The 24,596-nt window shown below is 38.2% G+C and overlaps 2 protein-coding genes across 2 annotated transcripts in view; both read left to right on the top strand.

Annotated features, from left to right (window-relative positions):
- The first annotated feature begins 1,319 nt into the window (after nucleotides 1-1,319).
- Nucleotides 1,320-16,775, top strand: LOC139944506 (ankyrin repeat domain-containing protein 42-like). Its single transcript, XM_071941541.1, has 14 exons — nucleotides 1,320-1,413; nucleotides 3,024-3,175; nucleotides 3,857-3,964; nucleotides 4,776-4,895; nucleotides 5,714-5,849; nucleotides 6,350-6,517; nucleotides 7,362-7,394; nucleotides 8,515-8,640; nucleotides 9,610-9,666; nucleotides 10,369-10,464; nucleotides 11,327-11,464; nucleotides 11,965-12,091; nucleotides 13,150-13,285; nucleotides 13,983-16,775. Exons 1-14 carry the CDS (start codon nucleotides 1,407-1,409, stop codon nucleotides 14,103-14,105), a joined length of 1,527 nt encoding a protein of 508 aa, XP_071797642.1. The 5' UTR covers nucleotides 1,320-1,406; the 3' UTR covers nucleotides 14,106-16,775.
- A 1,129-nt stretch (nucleotides 16,776-17,904) lies between these two features.
- LOC139944191 (uncharacterized) overlaps nucleotides 17,905-24,596 on the top strand; it is an 83,196-nt gene continuing 76,504 nt past the window's right edge. The window contains exons 1-4 of the mRNA XM_071941158.1: nucleotides 17,905-18,388; nucleotides 21,075-21,306; nucleotides 22,220-22,296; nucleotides 23,571-23,699. Of these exons, the coding sequence (XP_071797259.1) occupies nucleotides 18,169-18,388; nucleotides 21,075-21,306; nucleotides 22,220-22,296; nucleotides 23,571-23,699 (658 nt within the window). The 5' untranslated portion in view covers nucleotides 17,905-18,168. The remainder of the gene's footprint in view (nucleotides 18,389-21,074; nucleotides 21,307-22,219; nucleotides 22,297-23,570; nucleotides 23,700-24,596) is intronic.

Here is a 24,596-nt window from a genome sequence, read left to right as displayed (position 1 = left end):
TAAATTCAAATGTACCTTCTAGATTAGTCTGTTATTAGACAGAAGTAAAACCCCCAGGCCCAATTTCATCAAACCTGTAAGCAGTAAAATTCGCTTAGCACAGAAATGCATTGCTTAACATAAACAGGGCCCAATTTCATAAAGCCTGTAAGCAGTAAAAGGTGCTTAGCACAGAAATGCATTGCTCAACATAAACAGGTCCCAATTTCATAAAGCCTGTAAGCATAAGAAATTGCTTAGCATGAAATTTCTTCCTTAATAAATACAGGATTACCAACAAAATTTCCACATGATTTTCCGGATAAGCAAGCAACTTCTGAATGCCTGTAACAAGCAAATATGCCTATGCAACAAATTAAAATTTGGTTGGTAATCTTGTTTTTATCAAGGAAGAAACTTCATGCCAAGCAAATTGTTGTACTAACATGCTTTATGAAATTGGGCCCAGGTAACCAGCCAAAATTACATTAAGTTTACGTTGTGCCTGATGGCCCACTAAAAGTTTGCTAAGTAAAGAAATTGGTCAAGCAGTATTTTCTGTTTAACAGCTGTATGAAATTGGACCCAGCAACTGTTTTAATAACAGTAATTGTATGTAAGAAGCTTATCATCCAATTTGATCACCTAATGCTATAGTAATGTCAAACAGTAAGTTATGTTTTAGTGAGTTTTTATCATAATCCATAAAGAGTTATTACTGAGCTTTGAAATGCAGGCATGTATAATGATATTACAAATTGAAGGAATGGAATATATTAAAAAGAATTATATTAAAATGGAATATGACTGTTTAGGTTTGTTTAGTATGAGTTGTGTCTAGTCCCAGCCTGGATTCATCGTGGAAGTTTTAGACCATCCCTGAGCAAGACACTCGGCCATAATTGCTTCTCTTCACCCAGGAGTAAAATGGGTACCTGTGAAGGCAGAGACAGAGTCCTTATAGATTTTTTTTTTTTTTTTTTTTGGGGGGGGGGGTGATTGATCTAGGGAGCTGAGGTGGTTTAAAGGCACTAAAAACAAATATTAGCATAAAAGTTGCTCAAGTGACGTAGTTTGTCCTTACCATGGAGCCATGGATGAATAATTTATTCCTCCATGGTCCTACATACTTTAAATAGACTGCAGAGCGCGCTAAAGTTAAAACACGCCCATAGAGATAGCCTCATCTATCATGGGAAAAAAATTTGGCCAGCCGGTTCCGAATCCGCAGATGGAAATTCTGGCCCCAATTCGCGGCTTGTTTTTAATATCTGGTACCCATCTTCATTACATATCTAGCTATGTATCTAAATACAGCACCACACTGTTGCCAATTAACATTTTTTCTGATTTTTGTATCGGTCGGTGTCTTGACGACATGACAACAGCGTAAAATAACGTGGAAAACGACTATTCTTTCTGCTAAGATGCCAGGTAAAATGATATTTCATAGTTGTTTTGAATTCTTGCTCAACTTATAATGTTGTCAATTGTAAAATTGATTAAATATCCTTCACATTTCCATATAATTTAAAAAAAGATGTAGACAATGTTTTCTCAATCAATCCATGGATGGAGGTTAATTCTACCTCCATGATCAATCTGGTCGCTGCTGAGTCTGGTGAGGGATAAGTTTCCCTTCCAGAAACAATGACCCTTTTCGAAACCATGGCTTTTGGCTTTGCCTTTGGGTTCGGCTTGACTGGCTCCTCTCTCTCGCCTCTGAACAGTGAATGAAGCCCTGGCCTGAGCGCATGCAAAGCATGCGCAATTGACAATTAGTACTTAGTTAGGCTAATCATGGGCTAATAATTGTCAAAACAACCAAGCTAGCCTGAGCCAAGTCCAAAGCGGAAGCTGTCGTTTTGAAAAGGGCCTCAAACAAAGTATAAAATAATAAAATATAAGGCTCCCCTTACTTACTTACGTTTGATGGGAGAAATTGTTTAGGCTTATGCCTTTGTGACCCCATATCCTATCATTGATTCCATCCATTCCAATAGGCATCAAGCTCTTTCTTGAATGTTGACACTGTTTTGGCATTTACTACTTTGTGTGGGAGACTGTTCCAATCATTAATGATTCGCTGTGAAAAGAAGTTCCTTCTGCACCCAATGTTTTTGTTGAGAGTCGGCTTGTACAATTTAAGAGAGTGGCCCCTCATACTGGTGTTTCTAGCTGTAATAAAGAATTTATTGCAGTCGACTTTCTCCAGCCCCTTCTTGAGCAGCTTAAATGTTTCAATAAGGTCACCTCTTAGTCGCCTTTGTTCTAGTGTGTATAAATTCAGGGCTTGGAAGTCTTTCTGTGTAAGGGAGGCTTTTCAACTGTGGCACCAACTTCGTAGCTCTCCTCTGTACCTTTTCTAAAACTTGCTTGTCTTTCTTTAATCCAGGGTTCCAGGCTTGAACACAATACTCCAAATGTGGCCATATGTAGGTCTTGTACAGAATTGGAAAGCTGTTGACATCTATGTACTTGACTTTGAGACTTTGAGCCTTCAAAGATTAAAAGGGGTCTAACATTTTGGGGCCCCTTTTAATTAGCCCACCTTGTTGAGCCGTTAATGGCTCCGCTTTTAACAACGGTCTCATCACTATCACCATTACAGCCCACGTTCGATACATGTCTTCAACCCTAAGTTTTCACAGGTCGCAAAATGCGTGGTAGTTTGATTGCAATTTCTCCCATTTAAAAAAATCCTAAACTACTCCAACATACCTCATTTTATTCCTTACATTTGTAGAATTACTAGGACACATAACAGGGCTTATTAAAAGATGACTTTGTCCAGATGTGATGATTTGAAAATTGGTCCAAAAAATCATGTGCAAAAATTACATTTAACGTGACACATTCGCGAGTGCCACCATGTTTTAATGATTCTCCTCTTGTTGGACTAAGAAGTCAGGGCGGAAAGGGCGGGCGGTAAGGGTGGTAAGCAGAGCCATGAAATTGGTTCCTAATGACTTCAGTAATTTTTGTCTTCTTCATACAATTATCTAACTTTTTACATTGTCATTTTTTCTTATTGTAATTTGCAGGTCAGAAGTTATTAAATGTTCATGATGCAGTACGCAATGGGGATACATTGTCATTGGAAGCCATGGTGAAGAGAGGAGCAAGTATTAATGAAGTAGATGCTAAGAATAAGTTTACTGCTCTTCATTGGGCGTGTCATAGTGGAGCTCTTGAGGTGAATAATAAAGCTATATTAAACTTAATTTGATAATTATAATAAATAGTTCTTTATAGCGCCTTCATGAATACACCAGACAGTTTCACTATTCCTATTGGTGGAGAGCATGTCACATGGGCGTGTTTAAACAGTTGATGAAGGCACAGCTAGAGCTGTTTATAACTGGTTGTTTTCGAATAGCATTTGTACGGGTTAGCCCTTGGAGGTATTTATGCGCCCAAATGTTATCCGAAATGAACTTTAAAATAGTTCCTTGTTCATTGGGCCAATAACTTTGCTTGTACTTTTTAAAGTATACTTTACCCTGGGGTATAAATGGGTACCTGCAAGGTTAGAGGGTCTTATTGTGTATGAAAAGCCTATGGAGCGTCTCCACAGCCTCAGGGAGCTGTGAAGGTTACAGAAATGTTATTGACCCAATAGTGTTAGGGTTAAAACTGTGGGGTGACTGTCTTTTTCTTATCTACCACTTAATCTTAGATCTTGTTTTCGTACACCAAAACTCAAATCTCTTCTCAAAACTTATCTAATGTCACCGGTTTTTAAGGACTAATTTTGTTGTGTCTGTTTTCTTTGGTTTTGTTGTTGTTTATATATGTGCATTACAAGTCTTTATTATTATTATTATTGACCACTCTTAGTTTTGTTTATTGATCATTTATCTTTATTTCTGTATAGTGTTTACATTGGTTACTATGGCACGGTGCTGATATTACCGTGACAACACCACAAGGCTGGACTGCAGCACATCTGGCTGCTATTAAAGGGCAGGATCAGTGTATTCAGGTTGGTTGTTAGAAACAGCTACTTTATATTTTCCTTAGTAGGCCTATTAAAAATCCAGTAACTTTCTTTTTAAGCGTAAGATGTATGTGTTTTTTCGTAACAGGGCCCAATTTCTTGGCTCTGCTTACCGTAAGCAAAGAATCAGCACTTACAAAAAGCAGGGAGTTCTGCTCTTACATCAAGCGTATATCACGGCTTAATGCAGAATTTTTGCTTGTGCCCAAACATACTTTGCTTACACAGCTAGTGCAGACATTTGATGCTTGCACAGTAAGCATGGTTAGCCGAGAATGGTGATTGTAAGCGCAGAATTCGGTCATGAAACTGGGCCAAGTTCTCTTGCGTAGTTGGCTAAATTATTGATGTTACATGTACACAATAGAAATATAATGTGCGATCCTAGAGAATGTACTATAAAAATTATAAAGTATTTTTGTAATGGTGATAAAATTAATTGTATGTGACTCTCAAAGATAGAGTATCTTGGTGTTGATACAAATGTATCGAAAACAAGCTCTGGTGTTTCTCTGGAGTGTAGGTTTGATTCCCGGTCGTGAAACTTGTGTCCTTGAGCAAGAAACTTAGCCACAGTTCTATCCACCCAGGGGTAAAATGGGTACCTGTGAGGGCAGAGATGGTTGTTGTGATTGATTTAGCTGAGTAGCGCATATTGTTGCACAGGCTGTATACTCCCTACCAGGGGAAGATGATGTTGTAAGCGCTTTGAGACGCCCTTCGGGTGTGTAAAGCTCAATATAAAAACTCATTATTATTTTTAATACAAATGATGTGATCCAATTTCTTTCCGCAGGCTCTTGGTACCAATGGAGGGAGCATGAATTGTCGAGATCTCCGTGGTAACACACCAGCACATCTAGCTGCAGCTCATGGCAACTCCTTCACTCTCAGCTCAATCTTAAGAGTTGGCACGGTACGTACAAATGTATACCCTTTTCCAGGACCCTGAAATTGAGCAGAGCCCTGAAAATGGGCCCAGCTATCTTGTACCCCTAGCCTATGGTTTGTTATGCGTGGGTCTCATTGATAATGTGAATTGCCCCTAAAATAGCACCCGGCACAATTTACATCACTTTGCTTTAAAGGCACTTGACACTATTGGTATTTACTCAAAATAATTGCTAGCATAAAAACTTACTTGGTAGCAAGCAATGGAGAGCTGTTGACAGTATAAAACATTCTGAGAAACAGCTCCCTCTGAAGTACGTAGTTTTTGATAAAGAAGTAATTTTCCATGAACTTGATTTCGAGACCTCAGAATTAGATTTTGAGGTCCTGAAAAACATCTGAACACACATAACTTTGTGTGACAAAGGGTGTTTTTTTCTTCTATCATTATTTCCGCAACTTTAATGACCAATTGAGTTCAAATTTTCATAGGTTTGTTATTTTAAGCATACGTTGAAATACACCAAGTGAGAATACTGGTCTTTGAAAAATACCAATAGTGTCCAGAGTATTTAAAACATGCGGCTGTCAGACAAACATGCCGTACCACCTACGCAATCACTGCGCATTGACGCGCCAAACTGCACTAGTAGTGTAGTTAGCTGCAAGTAATATTATAATTTGTATACACGTAGCCTAAGAGAAATTTGACACTTTTGTCTGAGATCCGGGTACTTCTTTATTAGTTTTAGTTTAGTTTTATTAAACTTTATAATAATAAAAAATAATAAAAAACTGAAGCAAGAAGCAAGATAAATGTTTTTTTTGTGTCGTCTGTTTTAGGATCTTGAAGCCAAGAACATGAATCGATGGAGCGCTGTACATGTTGCATCATATCATGGCAGACTTGGATGTCTACAACTACTGGTTAAATGGGGTGCCAGAACTGACGAAACAGATAACCATGGAAACATCCCAGGTATGGATTTATTAATAATAATAACAATTATTCGACTGGCAATGCATTTTAGAAAAAAAATTAGTCACGACTAGTGTCGAAGCTGCGACTACTTGAGGTGCAACTAGTTGAGAAGTAAGTTTCACTAGCCGCCCAGGCCTAGATCACACCGAATTTATCTTGCTAGTTCGAATCCTGGCCATGACACTTGTGTCCTTGAGCAAGATACTTAACCATGAGCTTCTCTCCACCCAGGGGTAAACTGGGTACCTGTGAGGGCAGAGATGGTTTATGTGAATGATTAGTTTGGAGTGCGGTAACGCGCAGCACTGGCTGTATACTACCCAGGGAGCTGAGATGATTAAAAAAATAAAATGTATTGCCCAATGACCAGGGTTAATAATGTCAGAAGCGCTTTTATACACCCTTTGGGCTGTGGTAAAGCGCTATATAAAAATTGACTATTATTGCCAAGTTTGACTGATTTCCTTTGGATGTGCCTTCCCTTTGATATTCGACAGCTCATCTTGCCGCATCTGAAGGCCACCTTCCATGTCTGAAGTTCCTTGTAAGTCACGGAGCGAGTCTCTCGGATACTCTTGGAGCAAGAAATGACAATGGAGAAACACCAAAGACTCTTGCATCCCAGTTCTATAAGCAGAATTGTGTGGATTACATCAATGCTGTAGGTGAGTTAAATCATGGAGCAAGTTCAAGTGCGCACAAATAGCTTTGTACTGTATAGTGCAATGCTCACTCTACAAAGAGTGCGCACTTTTCGCTCCACAAGGAAAACAGCGCCTCATAATCAACAACAGAATAAAACAAAAAGCAAGTTAAAAATGCACTAAAACAAACATCTGGGAAATAGGTGAGTTGTGAGTTGGCACTTGAAGGTGGCAGTAGATGCTGCTTCCCTGATAGCACACGACAGCTTGTTCCACAATTTAGGATCAACAACAAAGAATGAACTGTTCCCAGCCTTCCTTTTTTGAGCGCGGAACAATCAGCCAAGTGCCATCAGAAGAGGAGCGCAGCAGCCCCCTCCCTGCGACATCCAGAGGCCCATTTGTATTATACAAAGCAATATTTTCAGAAATGTACGTTGGAGATTGCCATTTGAATACGAACGGGAGAATTTTGAACTTGATTCTTTCCTGCGCAGTAGTTGAGCTGATGATATTTAGCGCATGCAAATACAAGACGCGCAGCTTTGTTTTGAAGGTGCTCTACTTGTCTGAAAGCTACTTCTCACAACGAACATTCATAATAATAATAATAATAATAACAACAATAAAATTTATAAGGCGCACAGTATCTGGAAACCATTCAAAGGTGCCGGCTGCTAGCAAGTTCTGACAGATTGAACAGAATGCACCATGTCTGTCATGGCCTGACGTTTCGACCCTAGCAACCTCCAGGCCCCTAATGCGAGACTGTCGGAAGTGTAACTTGGTGATTGTCGTTGGAATTATTTTTTAAAGAACAGGAGAATTTTTTAACTTGATTCTTTCCTTGATTCCTTGTCAACAGAGTGGGAGAGAGATCATCCAGAAGACGATGAAAGTAAGTTTTTTAATTCCATGAAGAATCGCAAAGTCTTAGAATGTATCTGAATTTATGGCTATGACTATGATTGTTGCTAAGGGTGTTGCTAAGGGCATCCTATACTTCACCGCATGATGACACAATGATCTAGCCATAGCCGTAGTTGTCACTTCAGACACGGCTTTAGATATCAGGGGTGTGATTTCTCAGTTTTAAAAACAGAATTCCGGTTTATTTTTTTGCCCTTTAAAAGGAAAGTCTGTGGGGGTTTTTCAAGATAAAATTCTAAAAAGAAAAGGAGATATAACCATATAACAACGCCCCATATTGCAGTGTAGGGCTTTTAAAACCAAATATAAATGTCAATATTGGGCTTCATGTTTGCAAGTTTTAGAGCTGAAATGCTTTCGCGGTTTGCGCTCAGAGTTGAGGTTTTTTTTCTCAACAGCCTATCATATCCGTGAGATTACAAAATCTAGAGCAAAACTGCCATCAATATATTGATGATGATGATGATGATGATGATGATGATGATGATGATGATGATGATGATGATGATGATGATGATGATGATTGATTAGATTAGTGCGATAGCACAGGCTGTATACTCCTAAGGGAGATGGTTTAAGGAAAGAAATAAATGAAACAGTGACCAGAGATGAACGAAACAGTGACCAGGGGTGGATTTCACAAAGGTAGTCCTAACTTAGGACTAGTCCTAGGCAATGCTAAGAGATAGGACCAGTCCTAAGTTAGGATGAGTTACTGGTCCTAACTTAGGACCAGTGCTATCTCTTAGCATTGCTTAGGACTAATCCTAAGTTAGGACTACCTTTGTGAAATCCACCCCAGGGGTAAATATATTGAAGCGCCTTGAGGGTCACTGACTAATGAGCGCCATGTAAGAAGCCACTATTATTATTAACTTAAGGCCTGGTCCCACTGCAGCGATAACGATAACGATAACGACGCAAAGAGAACGCAATCATTGGTAGAATGAGCGTGTGTGTATTCTACGTGAAGCAATTCAATCAATAGAATGCATTCTCTTTGCGTCTTGATCGTTATCGTTATGATTATCGCTGCAGTGTGACTCGGCCTTTATTCTGATGAATTGATCTTGTATCGTTGATTTCAGATTTAGCTTTCCCAGCTCACATCGCAGCCTCGTCTGGTGATTTGAGTCATCTCAGAATGTTAATAGAACAAGGTGTCGTTAATATTAATGAACGAGATGAAAGAGGTTCAACTCCAGCTCATAAAGGTATTGTTTTCTCTAGTACTTAACGACCTCTTATATCGATAGTCCCTTTTCAATTATCGCTTTACCCCTGGGCCCAATTTCATAGCGCTACTTAGCGGCCGATTTTGTGCTTACTTTGCAATTTCTATTTCATAGCGCTGCTAACCGTTAGCACATGAAAAGGCATGCTAACCTTTAAATGCTTACCGCACGAAAATAAATGACGTTACAATGTAAATCCACGGTAAACACGCAATATGGTCGCTCAATTTTTCTGCTAACCTGTGAAATACACTAAGGCTCAAGCAAATTTTTCTGCTACGATAAGCACGCATATTTGCTTACCGTTAAGCAGCGCTATGAAATTGGGCCCAGGTCTGTCCCTGGGGTCTGCCTCAGCAAGTGGGCATACACCGGGGGAATAGCCACCCCTGTTCTGGAGTAGGGGTAAGCGTTAAAACCTTGGGGTATTCTTTAAACATGCAACTGGAACCCTGTGGAATAGGACACAGTGTGAATGTGCGCCGGGGTAGTGGGGTAAAAAAAAGTCCCGGGGCCTCCCCGGGGGTGTTTTCAGTGGGGATAAGAGACACAGTGTGAAAAGGGCTTTTGTCACATCCAGCTACTGTCTAGTACCATTTTCGTTTGGGAAGTCAAATTGCACTTTAAACTGCGATCAACATGTAAATGCCATGCAGCCACAACACAGAGGGATATTGATTTCAAAACGACCCAATCAGTACTTCAATTAGGATGATGTCAGCGAATTGAGTCAATACAAAAAGGTACTTCAATATTAGATAGATTTCCTGAGAAATTCCTGGGAAAAATTGGTTGAACGAACTTTGCACACTTGAATTGCTAGGACTTGCAAACTCCTGGTTTGTGTTTTGTATCCTTTCTGTAGATGTACAAAGTGGTGGCTATTCAGTGGCCCTTTGGTTGGGGGCAAGTGATATAATATTTTCTGTTTTTTTTTTTATATTATAGCTGCAGGTAACGGCCATCTTGAATGTCTGCAGTGGCTTGTAGAGATGGGAGCTAATGGTGAGTAAATCAATGATCAAACTGAAAATCATTTTTAAAAGAGAAAAAGAACTTCCTTGCAATGTAGAGTAAGTTTGAGTTTGCACATAAAGTCGACTTCTGACCAGCAATGTACATGTACATGGGCAGTGACACACTCACTCATGTATAAAATCAACAACCACTTGTTTAGTGGACATCCCCAGTAACCGCTACCTAATGCCAGCAACCCGACGCTCACGCCATACAAATAGCAGAAGCTTCACAACTCACAAAGCCCGCTTGGATTTCCACAAATACGCATTCTTTCCAAGGACCATTAGAGTGGTACGCCCTTGATGACTCAATAGACCATATGTACATGGCGTCAATTCAGTAGGGCGCTCTCACCTAGAGGTCAAAAGGAGGTTCAGTGGCTGATACTGTGGGTCGCGCATACAAATTGGTGCATCTTTTGATTATTTCATCACCGTTTTTCCTCTAAGATGGCGGCTGGATGATGTCAGTGCATAAGGTCTATAGTGAATGCACCGAGCTTGAACAACATCAAGTAACTCCTCCAATAAAATCCCATATCCCTCGCACAAGCCTGGCATCATCAAGTCCAGCCAGTATCCTACCAACATGCAAACTTTCATGTTTTATTTTTCCTATTATTGCTCATGAGTCAAGGTAGATTGTTAAACTCTCTCTGATGTGTTTTGAATGATTGATTGATTTCAGTGCACATCCAGAATTCAGCTGGGGAAACACCTCTAGAAGTTGCCAATCGGTTTGCTCATCTCGCTTGCATCAAGCTGCTTAAAGGAGATGAATCTGGTAAGCAAGTCTGGTCTGATTCAGCATTCGTTCTATTCTTATTTTGTTAACCTTTGGAGCGATATAAACGGTTGCCCAGGTTGTATACTCCCCATTGAGCTGAGACAGATTTAAGGAATGTTATTGGCCCTCTGACCAGGTGACTAATGTAAAGCGCATTGAGACAGTTATTGTGAAATGCGCTTTATAAGAATTTGTTATTATTAGTAGTATTATTATTACTGTTACTATTACTATTATTATTATTGTTCTGTTTATTGTTATTATTAACCCTTCCAGTGCCAGGTACTGAATTTGTGCATGGCTGTGCATTTTGAGCTTCTAGAACAAGCTAGTCGAGGCCCTGAGACTAATATTGAGAACTTACTCTGTGGTAGTTAAGTAAATAACAAAGGGTCCCCTCGATCCACTAAACCAAAAATAGTAGTCCTGGCTGATTTCCTACGCCCCACCTACGTAGTAGTTCTTAAAGGACTGTTCTTTTCAGAAGCTTCCCAAATTTCGAAAATTTACTCTGCGGTAATGGAGAAGTCTCCCTAACTGCAAAAGATTTTACTCCACGGAAGTAAAATATAAAGCAAGACAAGATTCTCAAAAGAACATTATACCCAGCAAGTTGATATACACATGGTGTCACCGCAAACCAAATATACATTTATACATATACATCAACATGCAATGCATCCAACCACATATATATTTTAAGCATTTAAATTAGTTCTTTTGTTTTGAAGTTTCAAGTAAAAATTCTAGAAACAACGATAGCACAAAGTTCATAGCTAACTACCCAAACTGTCGCTTTGCCACAACTTTACTTTATCGTAGGTCAATGTTGATATGATATTTTTCTTGATTATACCAGATTCTGATGAAGGGCCAGCTGATTATGCAGTAGACAATGAAGACAATGAGGATCGTATCGCTAGACTTTCAGCTGACCATGGAACGGGAGAAGGAGAGTCTGTCCCTTTGACTGGTCAACAGAAAGAAGAGGCTAGAGGTAAGATGGGCAAGAGGTAGAATGGGGAAGGGTAGGCTAACTCAGGCTAGGGGTGTAAGATAGACAATGAGGATCGTATCGCTAGACTTTCAACTGACCATGGAACGGGAGAAGGAGAGTCTCTCCCTCTGATTGGTCAACAGAAAGAAGAGGCTAGAGGTAAGGGGGTAGGGGTGTCAGGTCCAAGCGGTCTAGGGGGGTCAACTCAAGCTCTGTAATTTACAGAATGTGGGTTTGTATCATTGCCTGGTCAATTACAGAGCGAGGCACTTTCATCATAATTCATTCTCTCCACCCACGAGTAAAAATGGGTAGCAGTGAGAGCTAGGGAGTAACCGGCGAAGGACTTGCATCCTGTCCAGGGGGAATAGAAATACTCTTAGCTGTTTAATACCAAGTAAACCTGAATAACTAAAGTGAATAGTTTAGGAAAGCAACTCCGAATGGAAGATCAATCACAAGATTATTACAATCAGCTATTTTTTTTGTATTTTGTTCAGGTCGTGCTATGAAGCGTGTAGAAGAGCTTGAGAAATTGATGCTCGTAGCTAAACAAAATTATCATCAGCTGGGAGGACGGTTGAACGAAGACAGAGAGTTCAGACAGCAGGAGAAGGAGAGTGATCGGTAAGTCAAATGTCTTCTCATATTCAAACTTTGTGGAGAAAAATATTTTATATTTTATCCGTAACCGCATTACTTCAAAATGAAAAGATTCTCAAATGATATCCAAAGGTGGTTTACTTCTAACCAAGGAAGCTTTTATTGCCATTAATTTTCAAGAGTGATTACAAAACTTATACGTTCCCCTTTATAGCCATTGGACACTTTTGGAACAGAAAAAAAAAAAAAAGTTCACAGATTTACAAATAACTTACAGGGTTTACAGAAGGTAATGGTGAAAAAATTCTCTTGAAAAATTATTCCATGAAATGCTTTACTTTTTGAGAAAACATTAAAAACAATTTTCAATTCTCAATCCCGTTATTTTCTCCCAACTCCGATGACCATTGGAGCCTAAATTTTCACAGGTTTGTTATTTTATGTATAAGTTGTGATACACTATGTGTTGGCCTCTGGACAATCCTGTTTTACCGAAAGTGTCCAATGGCTTTAGGAGAGATTCCAAAGCCCACTAAAATGTGAAACATTTGTTTCCGTCTGGTGGCACATTTGGGAAAACTTTGTGGTCTCGGAAAACTTACAGACTCCAGTGCCCAATTTCATAGAGCTTCTCAAGCAGAAAAAATCACTTAACAGTTTTATGCTTAGCAGAAATAAGCAGGATACCAGTCACAGATTGAGCATTTGACATGGTGGTTGGACCGGTAACCCTGTTCCGGTAAGCATAACTATGCTTAGCTATTGTTGTGCTTAAGCAGCTGGTCCTGTTATAAAGAGGTTTTGTTGGCCTGTCCCAGTGACCTTGGCTCAATTTCATAGAGCTGCTTAAAAGAAAGCTGCAGAAAACATTACTTAACAATTTTATGTTCAGCAGAAATGAGCAAGATACCAGTCACAAATTGTACGTGTGACATGGTATTTTGGCTGGTAACCTTGTTCTGGTAAGCATAATTATATTGTGCTTTGCTATTTTTTGTGCTTAGCAGCTCTATGAAATTGGGCCCAGGTTATAACGAGAGTCGACTGTATTTTGACTGAGTATTCATTGTTCTCATGACTAGAGTGATTGGTGAGCTGGAATCCCAGTTAGAGTACGAGCGATTGAGACGAGAGAAACTTGAGTCACAGCTGGATCAATGTCGATCTGAAATACAACACCTCAACGCTCAGCTGGAAAGAGCATCAGTTATGGGAGTGGTAAGAACTTGATTCTTGATTAAGCCTAGCAATGCCCTTAGAGGCACGCGACCAGTATTCTCACTTGGTGTATCTCAACATATGCATCAAATAACAAATCTGTGAAGTTGGGTTCTCAAATGATCATTGAAGCTGCATGATATAATGAAAGCTAAAACACCCTTGTACAAATTTGTATGCTTTCAGATGCCTGAGAAAAGGATTCAGGCCTGAAGTCTTTCTCAGATTCAAATGTTTGAATGAGAAACTACCTCTTTCTCAAAAACTGGTTATTGTTTATGAAGTTCATACAAGAGCCACCTTTTCTCAAGTAATATCCCCTTTGAAAAGAAGTCATATTCAAGAAAAATGTATTCGGTTGTTATAACCAAAGTTAAGGGAAATGTGTTCACATCCTGAAATTTGTGCATTGTTTTTCACTATTTTTCACTTGACTCGCACAACAGATTTAACCTAAATGCTCGTATACATTAAACAACAAATCTCTGAAAGTATGAACTAATTTGTCAGCTTCACCAATACTGTATAACACCTTCAACATGTAAACAATCATTTTATTTTTATTTAAGAAAGAGCAAATACAAATTCTACAATCTAAGACTGCAGTCAAGATATTCACAAGTTTAAAGCTGACTTTCCCAATTGAGTACTGAATTTTTATTGTTGTATCAAAATCATTTTTCATTCAATTTTTCAGAGTGAGGAAGAGAGCAAACCGAAAAAGAAGACCAAGAAGAAATCCAGAACAACTGATGGTGGCGTCTTTGTCAAGAGAACAGTCACTAAGCCCCAATCCAGCAGAAACATTGACCTCTTTTGAGTACTGACCTTCAGTACATTTAAGAATTGACCTTTGGTAACTTAAAATTTATGTCAAGAGAACAGTCACTAAGCCCCAATCCAGCAGAAACATTGACCTCTTTTGAGTGCTGACCTTTAGTACATTTAGGAATTGACCTTTGGTAATTAAGAATTTATGTCAAGAGAACAGTCACTAAGCCCCAATCCAGCAGAAACATTGACCTCTTCTGAGTACTGACCTTTAGTACATTTAAGATTTGACCTTTGGTAATTAAGAATTTATGTCAAGAGAACAGTCACTAAGCCCCAATCCAGCAGAAACATTGACCTCTTCTGAGTGCTGACCTTTAGTACATTTAGGAATTGACCTTTGGTAATTAAGAATTTATGTCAAGAGAACAGTCACCGAGCCCCAAATGCTACCAATTGGTACATTGTATGATGATATTTAGACAACAATGTCCACCCCCTGAAAGAAAAAGAGGGAAGACAGAAAAACAAACAGAAATTGTTTTTTTTGCAACTGCTTGGTATGAGAGACTACGGCAAATGTAATTTGATTCATGTAAATACAAAGTGTAATTATAATATTATGTGACATTTCCTCAAAGTGTAACTGTAGAAATATTTAACTGTAGAAATATTTTCTACATCTAAGAAATAAACCAAGTGTGACTTAAAGATTTTATGGAATTGTAATATATTCAATTTAGTAGTGTGAATATTTGTCTATAAATGCAAAGATTTTGTGATCCGAAATATGACTTATTTTTGTGACTTCTTAGCACTGAATGGGGTTTTTGTTTGTGAAGTAAATGAAAGTAAAGTGTGTATATTTTGCTTTTAAATAATAGGTTGTGATATTTAGACATTATGTATATATTCAATGGAAAAGTGTGATATTTTCTTGGCTTTTGAATGAGAACCCATTCCACTTTTCTCAAGTTCATTGAACACTCTTTTATTCATCCAAATTGTTGGTCACTTTATTAACAAATTTCGAAGGAATTGTAAAGTTTCCCTGCAATTTTGCGCAGTTTCAAGTTTAAACAAATGTTTTCTTACCCATGGCAGTATTTAGAGCACGTGTAACTATCAAACACCAGTATTCACACTTCATGAGACCCAACATAATAATATATCAACTAAAAAGTCTGTGAACACTATTTGGCACTAGACACTGTTTGGTACTTACTCAAAATATTTGTCAGCATAAAAACTTACTTGGTAACGAGCAATGTAGAGTTGTTGATAGTATACAACATTGTGAGAACTGGATCCCTCTGAAGTATCATAGTTTTTGAGAAAGAAGTAATTTCTCACTAAAAAAGTTTAATTGACTAAGAGACCTCCCATGTGTTGGGATACACCAAGTGAGAAAACTGGTCTTTGACAAATACCAAATTTGTCATTGGTGTCACCAATTGAGCCAATAATGTTTACAATTTCTTTCATTTTATGCATATATCCAAATATGTCCAGTGCCTTTAAGTGTTGTACTCATTTCTTCTTACTATTTTTGATCGGTTTATTTCAAAAATAAAAGCACCACAGCCTTAAGGAGGCTGAATTAAGTTTTATTTTTACATCATTAAGAAAGTTAAAAGAAAATATATTTAAAGGAGCGTTACAGAATTGGTAAGAAACAAAAATCGTGAAGATCACAGATTTACATAAAACTTACACGGTCTAATCATAATGATAGTTGAAAACATCCCTTGAAATATTTCTGTCTGAAATGTCATATTTGACGAGAAATAAATAATATAACTTTGCGTTTGGAGTTTATCGCTCAGTGAGCGTTTTAATCATTTTTTTTTTGGCATCAATGCAATGCAAAACTTGCAATCAGTTTTTCACTATTCTGTCGTGACCCAGATGGCCGATTAATCCCAAACTTCTACAGGTTTGTCAGTTTATGTTATGGTGGATTACATAAAGTGCTTACACTGCCATCAACTGTTTTGTTTAAGCAAAAACCAATTCTGTAATGTTCCTTTACATGTACAACAATTCTACAATTTAAAGCTGATTGAAAACCAAAATACGTGGATATGACAACCTTTTCTCAAAAGTTTTAGCATTTACAGCAAAACAAATTTCAAGGCAACTTTTCCACCAGTGACCATCTTCATCAATTATTACCATGAAAACAAAAATTATGTGCAAGTGTGTTAACATTTATATTATATTGCTTCGTATCAATGTTCAGACCCAAGACGGAAATATTTCTCAGACGAATTATGTACTTACAGTTTTTAAAACGAAGGATAAAAGATGAACCATTTTCGTTTCGGTTAGTATATATCATGGCCAAACACTATTACCAAAACAAGGAGCTTGTTTCTGATTTCTAGGACAAGATTTCTGTACATTTATTATGTAAATTGTTGCCAACTTTTTAGATCGTAAACTACTTAATTTGTGTCTTCGTCCTCTCAAAAGATAGTTGATGGAATTCTATTGGTTTTTACTTAAAATAGTTAAAAACTTTAATGTACCTAAAAATAAATATACTTAAAATAGTGTTTAGCATAAAACTTACTTGGTAACGAGCAATGAAGAGCTGTTAATAATATAAAAATTGTGAGAAACGGCTCCCTCTGAAGTAACTAGTGTTGTTGAGAAAGAGTTAATGCCTCACTCAAATAATAAAATACTTCATGCCAGCACAGAAATTTGTGTAATTAATTGTGGTTTCTCTTATTATTCTCTTGCAAATTTGATGAAAAATTTAAGTTAAAATGTTCACAGGTTTGTTATTTATGCAAAGGTTTCGATAAACCAAGTTAAAATGAACTGCTGCTGGTCTTTGACAATTACCAATAATGCTTTTAAGTAATGTTAACCATTCATGGGGGGACGGGGGCGTTCTCAGTGAACTTCGAACATAATCAAAAGTTAAACACTTTTTATGCATATTCATGCAGACCGTGCAAGTTCTCAACTTGGGTGCGTGATGTTCACATTTAAAGGTACTGGACACTACAGATAATTACTTCAAATAAATTTTAGCATAAAAACTTACTTGGTAACGAGCAACGGCGAGCTGTTGGTGGTATACAACATTGTGAGAAACGGCTCCCTTTAAAAATGTTTTATACAATCAATAGCTCTCCATTGCTCATTAACAAGTAAGTTTTTATGCTCATATTATTTAAAGTAATTACTAAACGTGTCCAGTGCCTACAGACCCCACCTTTTTAAAATACAAAAGTTGCATTGAATAATCCAACTTCTCAAGCCATTAAGTTTCAATTGATAGGCACTTTCCAGTGAGTTATTCAACTCTAAATAATGAAGGTCTATTTCCATTCATATTGAAAAGGGTGGAATGGTGGCACAAACCAACCGCAAATTTAATTTTCAAAAGGCTTTACAGAGGCCACGTAAAATGAGGTCGTTTTATCAATGCGTTATTTTCATATTTTTTCCTTGAACCCATAACAAAAGAAAATAGTTTGTAAAGACTCCGAATAATACAGTGGTATGGCTCAGTTTTGTTGTCAGGGGCTATAATATGTTATTTGAGTCGAGATTTAATCGATTTAAGCCAGCGATAAAATCATTACAGAGTAAACTTTACAAGATTAAAGCCCCATATTTAGAATATCCGTGTGTGTGAAAGTTAATAAATTGAATTCCAACGACAGTAAACGTTCACCCCTCAGTACACATGCTTTATGTTCTCCTTTTGTTGCAATCATTTAAATAACAATCCATTACCTCTTCATGCCCCACGCTTCAAGAAACACCCACAATTCGTTTAAGCTGTGGGACATGGATGGACCACACATTCCCTTATAACGTCAGTGTGTTTATTGATCTGTTTAGTGAACATGTTTACAGTGCACCGGTTAACATGATGTTGGATGCTCTTATTTTCCGGAACTAGGAAGTTAGAAACATCTCTTGGATATAAAGCTGATATCTCTTGGAATTTAGCGTTCTGCAAAATAAACAAGAACTGGCCAACAAACAGTACTGCTTCACACTGCCTTAGGGCGTATACTCCACTGGTGTACCAATTGATTTTCAACAATGATGAACTGATGACAGTTGGAAACTATAAGCTGTGAAAGATGGATGTAAGACTAAAGGAAACACTATTGTTTATCTTCGGTTTGTCTTTCGTCTATAAGACAAACGCCTATATTCAAGGCGCACCTTCAAGTAGCTGCTTTAATTTATGGCCAGAACATGGAGATTCGCAGGCACAACCACATACAACTCTACCATATACAATCACATTACCTAACCATCAAAACGGAGCTATTTATAGACCAGGAAATATTATAAATGGTAAGTTCAATTTGCAAAAGATGTGACTGCTACTTGTTCTCATTTCTGGTCCCTCATTTCTTCTCATCAAATATAATATTTTTTTTTTTTTTTATGTAGAAATTGAATAACATTATTTTGGTTATCACGAGTGAAGAAGTAGCTATCAGGCACACTAGTCTTTTTACCCATCCATTTCTGTATGCCCTACAAAGTGGAAAGTTTATGTCGTCCTTATATTTTTAATTATCCCTACTACTGTGGGGTGTTTTTTTTCCCAGTACTTTTTTATGACAAAATGACAAAGTTTTTTTTTTTTTTTTTTGTATTTGGGTAGTTATTTATAGCCTACGTGTGGCTCGCTCCAAACATGGAGGTAGAAATAGACGCTCCAAATCTGCACCTTCTATATTAAAATTCATTTGCATTCGTTATGAAAGAAATTAGTATGTAGCATACTCTTTCAAATTATACATATTCTATTTGGTACAAAACTAGTGCAAAGGTAGTCGTGGTGGCTGGATACCGAAATATTTCCACATCATGTTTCCATTGGGCATATACACGCAATAACTTATTTGTTTTTTAATGACACAACAAGAGAGCCAAAAAAGGGGACGTCGTCAGCATGCACTGTTTCTAACATAAGATCTTTTTTTGAAAAAAGCTGCTGACTTCAAAGTTGTATGCCTACAGTTTGCTTTTGGCCAGAAGTGTCACACCACCAGAAGGCAAATTGATCGAAGAAGGAATAAAAAGTAGGCCTACCAAAATACACATGAATTTTTTTTTATGGGGGCGGTGGGGGTGATTTCTAACGCCTCTAAAATCTTTAAAAAGAGTCAATGTGGAATTTTTTTTAATTCTATATCCTATACTACGTTTAGGTATAAAGCAGCATGCGTGTCAACATTTGTTGATTCGCCAATAATTATTGGTGCGGATGTTAACTAAACTTTAGATAATCAAAAAAGCTTAACTCTCGGCTATACAAAAATGTGAACGAAATAATATTGATTTAGTGATGAGACGCCATGGTTTACCCAAAACCATAAGGAAGTGACAGACATCCCGCTATGGTAAGAACATTATCTTGATAAAATCAATGTAATAACCTACATGAAACACCTACAAAGCGCAAGTCGAAACATACATGAAGTCCAACCAGTCACGGCATGAGTGATATTGAACTTTTTCCACAATCGACGTCAAACAATGGCTAGTTGAATCCACTAGACCATACGCTAACAGAGTGTCAGAAAAGTCTATCAAACAGAAATTCACCCAAAGCATATAAAATAAACATTATTAATTCTTTGTGTTCTTTAAAAAAAAGAAAAAGGAGAGAAAAAAAGAGTTAAATCCCAACCTCCCCCCCCCCCCCAATTTTATTTTTAAATAAACCACTGAATAACCACAGAACAACAGCAATCTTCAGGCCAGAATCAGTGGCTATACTGACCCTGACAAATAGACCCTACTCTTGCTGCCTTTAATTATTAGTGTGGATCTGTATTTTGAAAGCTGTACTTTATAAACAAAAATAAGGGTGTGCTCCTTTCTGGCGCAAGGGGGGGGGGGGAGGGGGGGGGGAGGGGGGGGGGCAACAACCACACTCTCAACTTGACTAGAGAGGGCGCACGTTTAAAAATATCGCTAAAAGTTTTTTGACAGATGTCAAAATCATGCAAGTCGAAACAAGACAGCTGATTTCGAGGTAAATTGCCTTATTAAATTAATGAAATTGTGTGTGAATATTGGCAAACAGACATGAATGATATTATAGACGCTGTTTGGATACGTCATTTTTCCTACGATTGGGAAAACAAGGTTGTACAATACTTTCCAAATCAGGAAAAGGTTGACTGAGAGCAGCATCACAGAACAGGCACAGTGTAGTGCGTCGTGTGTAGTCAGCAGTGTGACTTTGAGTTTAATGGGCTCTCGGGTGACAGTGATGAGACCGATGTTAAAAGCGGATTCATTAACAGCTCAACAAGGTGGGCTAAGTGGGCTCGTGTCGTGGTGTTCAGTCGTGACACTACAGTGTAGACTGTGATAGCAAAATAGGCAGACCATAAAACTGCACAAAATTGTTTGTCACGCACACTCTTCTTATTTTATATTATTATGCAACAGGGTTGTTGTAGCTAGACCAATTTTACGGTGGGATGGGCAATGATTCAAATTTTAAAAAGTGCAGCAAAACATGTTGTTTAATTAGGGGGAGCATTAATTATTGCTGAAGTCCAAAAACTACAAGCTTCAGCAGGCGCGATGGGTAGGCGTAAAAACTGTTTGTGTTATTATGGGTCTATTGACTGTGTTCTTTTTTCTGTGACATTTCATGCCCCTTATCATTAGCTGTGTCTCAGATCAATGCACAGTGGACAATGTTTTGATTTATTTTTGGGAAATCTGAGGGTTCATCATAGTTCTAGTTGTAATCTGTGAAATTGTTCAATTCCGTTCAACTTTAAAAAAAAAAAAAAAAAAAAAAAGGTTATTTCTACACTAAAGTAACAAACTATTCCTTCTGGCCAGTTACTGAACAAGTTAAGGGCAAACCTTATCATGCCTGAGAGTGTTAAGATCGTTGCTACTAGTACTTACAGGAGCAGTCCATTATATTCTAAAGGGACACTCAAATCTGGTCATAACTATTAAAATGTGTATCATCAGCAAGTTTTTTATCTTTATCCCACAGTGACAATAGCTGGAAACTTCGATCTCCGAGGCCTGCTACTGAAGGCACAGGAAGTTGGCAGTTTGAACCCTCTAGGTCAATGGATGGGTCCGTTTCCCAACGAGCTTCGAACTCTTCAATGTACAGAGGGACCCTCATATGCCGTCACCAATTCTTTAAATAGTGTGAAGGAATTGCCAATGACTCTGTTATGGGTGGTCCCCAGTGTAGGAGTCAAGAGAATTGAGTTTGTGTAAGTTAATCAAGGTTGATATATTGTTTTATCTTCCAGTTCATGCTAATCCACCAATCAGATGCTGAAACTGGAGGGTGGTATAAAAACCTATAACCTACTCCTAGATTTTTAATTGCACAGTGCGTATTGTGAGTGTCAATGTGTCAACCTCCCCATACGGTTAGTGCAAAAATTACATTATAAACTTTGTGCGCGTACATGCTGTTCATTGCAAAATAACATTCTGAAGTTTTAAACTTTGCGTTGCACGTGAGACTGGAAGATAAATTTGTTATAACATGCACACTCGTGGAATACAGTCAAATATAGCACGTCTGCCCCATATCCAACTCGCCTTACGGCCCTTTCGGGTATGGGACGCGGAAGAGCGTTATTTTTTCAAATTCCACTCATGCTTGTGTGAAAACTTTTATTTCTGTATTGTATCTGTATCTGTATCTGTCGAAAGCTGCAACAAACTCCTCACAAAGATATATTATAAGTTGCTGTGGCAAGTGGACAAAAATTAGTGGTGAGCTCCCCGTATGAAAGTGGTCATTTGAATTATATCTAGCCTAGTCTTGAAAGAGTCTTTCTATCAAAGGAGCTTCTCTTATACATACTGGTAGGCGGTTCCATTCAGCGAGGGTTCTTGGAACAAAGGAGAATTTGTAAGAGTCCTTATTGGTTGAAGGATGGGTGAATGAAACTGATGATGATTTCCTTGTCTTCAATAGTACGTGGTTCTTGTACTACTGCACATACCGTGAACTCCCCAAACTTTCTCAACTCCCTCGGCCCATGCTTAACCCTCCCCTTAGACAGTAATAACACTTTGTTACACTGCATGTAGCGATATGGGTGTGAGGAATTTACCTACAACGAAACGGTTTTGTTGTGGTTGTACTATGGTCTGTTTTTTCCATTGCAGGTCGACCCTGATGACGCAATATAATACTTTTTGGGTCAATGTGACGTCAGTCAGCATCCAATTGGACAATACCAGGGGTAAATATACAATCCTTTACCATCTAACTTCCACAGCTCCAAAACTATGCTAGGTTTGATTCATTAGCCATAAAAATGAGTTTTGAGGGACACAATCGGGTCAGGACTGTAAACCAGATCTCCACAGTGTCCTCGACGCAAAATTCAATCAGGGTTCCTAGAGGTTGAGGCAAAGAAAGACACCACTGTTCAGCTCGATCACCCTTCAAGACACTGGGCACTTTTGGTAATTTTCAAAGACCAGTCTTCTCACTTGGTGTATCTCAACATTATGCATAAAATAACAAACCTGTGAAAATTTAACTCAATTGTTCATCAATGTTGCAAGATAATAATGGAAGAAAAAACACCCTTGTCACACAAAGTTGTGTGCTTTCAGATGCTTGATTTCGGGAGGTCTTGAAAACCAAGTTAAAATATTTTAGTGGGAAATTACTTTCTCGAAAGCTACGTTACTTCAGAGGGATTCGTTTCTCACAATGTTTTATACTATCAACAGCTCTCCTTTGCCTTTTAACAAGTAAATTTTTATGTTAACAATTATTTTGAGTAATTACCCATAATGTCCAGTGCCTTTAAATTAAGTCTGACCACCCTTGATTTGTTAAGCAGTGTCTTCCTAGCTTGATCAAGGCACTGTACAAAATTGTTACAGGAACCATGAACTAATTTCATAAAGTTGTTTAGCAGAAAATTCTGCTAGACAAATTTCTTTGCTAAGTAATAATTGAGTTGGGCGTCAGTCACAACAACGTAAACTTAATGTAATTTTGGCTGATAACCTATTTCTGTTAAGCAATACTTATGTATGCTTAGCAAGTTTTTGTGCTAACATGCTATATGATATTGGGCCCTGTTGTTCAGGCATGTTAACTTATCCAAAGTTTGGAGTGCCAAGAGGGTTCCCATTTATACACCTGGGTGAAGGGGAGCAATTTATGGTTAAGTGTCTTACCCAAGGACACAAATCTTGACAAGGAATCAAAGCCACACTCCGATGAATTGGTCATTAGGGCCCAATTTCAAAAAGCATGTAAGCAATAACACTTGCTAAGCACAGAAATATATTGCTTAGCAGAAACACGTTACCGAAATACTATACAGTTTACATTGCTGCAACTGGTACTCCACTTAACTCTTGCTTAGCAAAATTATATCTGCTTGACAGCTTCAAGAAATTGGGACCAGAACTCCCATACCATGCACTAGACCACTCGTCCATGTCATTGACAAGCTATTTTATACTGTTTTTTTGTGTGTGTAACTTTGTACAGGAGTGAATACTGGTATGGTATGTGATCCTAATCCATGCCTTAATAACGGACAATGTAACCCAATTGACGATGACCTCTACACATGTACATGCCCTGAAGGCTTCATAGGACTCCATTGTCAACAAAGAGGTAAGTCCATTCTAATAATAATATAATAATAACGAAGTCTTATATAGCGCACATATCTACCAAACAAGGTACTCAAGGCGCTGAGTATATACAAACTTTCAGAAAGATAGGTTATTGCAGTGATGAATTTTGAGACCCAATATTAGTTAGCACCTTATAATGGTTTACAAGGTGCTACGGCGCATACAGCAGCCACAGCCAGGAACACCGGGGCGAACCCCTTCTCTTTTCGATAAGTGCACTGGGTTCTTTTACATGCGTTACACAACACATGGGACCAACGGCTTTACGTCCCATCCGAAGGACGAAGCAATGGTTAATTGTCTTGCTTAAGGACACAAGTGTCACGGCTTGGGATTCGAACCCACACTCTGCTGATCAGAAACACCAGAGTTTGAATTCGGTGATCTTAACCGCTCGGCCACGACACTTCATTCTTGCAATGAAGTATGAAGGGTTGGTAAGGGAACAGTTATTATTAAAACCAGAGTTTGTTGCAATTACCAAAACAGATTTAGCATGGTGGATTCCTGTGCAAAATTTAAATTGGTTTCTAATTGCAATCTTGATGGATTGTTTGTTTTGTTTGAATGATCATCCCATCAAGGGAACTCGGCAAACTCCCACACAGGGATATAAACACCAAGCTGGCAACAGCCAATCTCTCTCACACAAACATTGGTTTAACGTCTATGATTATGAGTTACACTAGTAAATAAAAAAATTGTGATTCAGTAACTAGACGACGGGATTTATTCAAGTCATGGTGAAATCAATGGTTAGCTGAGGGATTCGCACCCACAACCTTGTGATTGCAAGTCCTGTAGTCTAGCCACTTGACCACGGTGACATTTATGGATTTGTGGTTCAGGATATCTACTGCAGAATGGGTTGGGT

This window comes from Asterias amurensis, chromosome 11 (genome assembly GCF_032118995.1).
Source record: "Asterias amurensis chromosome 11, ASM3211899v1".
Classification (NCBI taxonomy): domain Eukaryota; kingdom Metazoa; phylum Echinodermata; class Asteroidea; order Forcipulatida; family Asteriidae; genus Asterias; species Asterias amurensis.
Note: the sequence above shows the minus strand (reverse complement) of the source record. Positions and strands in the feature narration are given on the sequence as shown.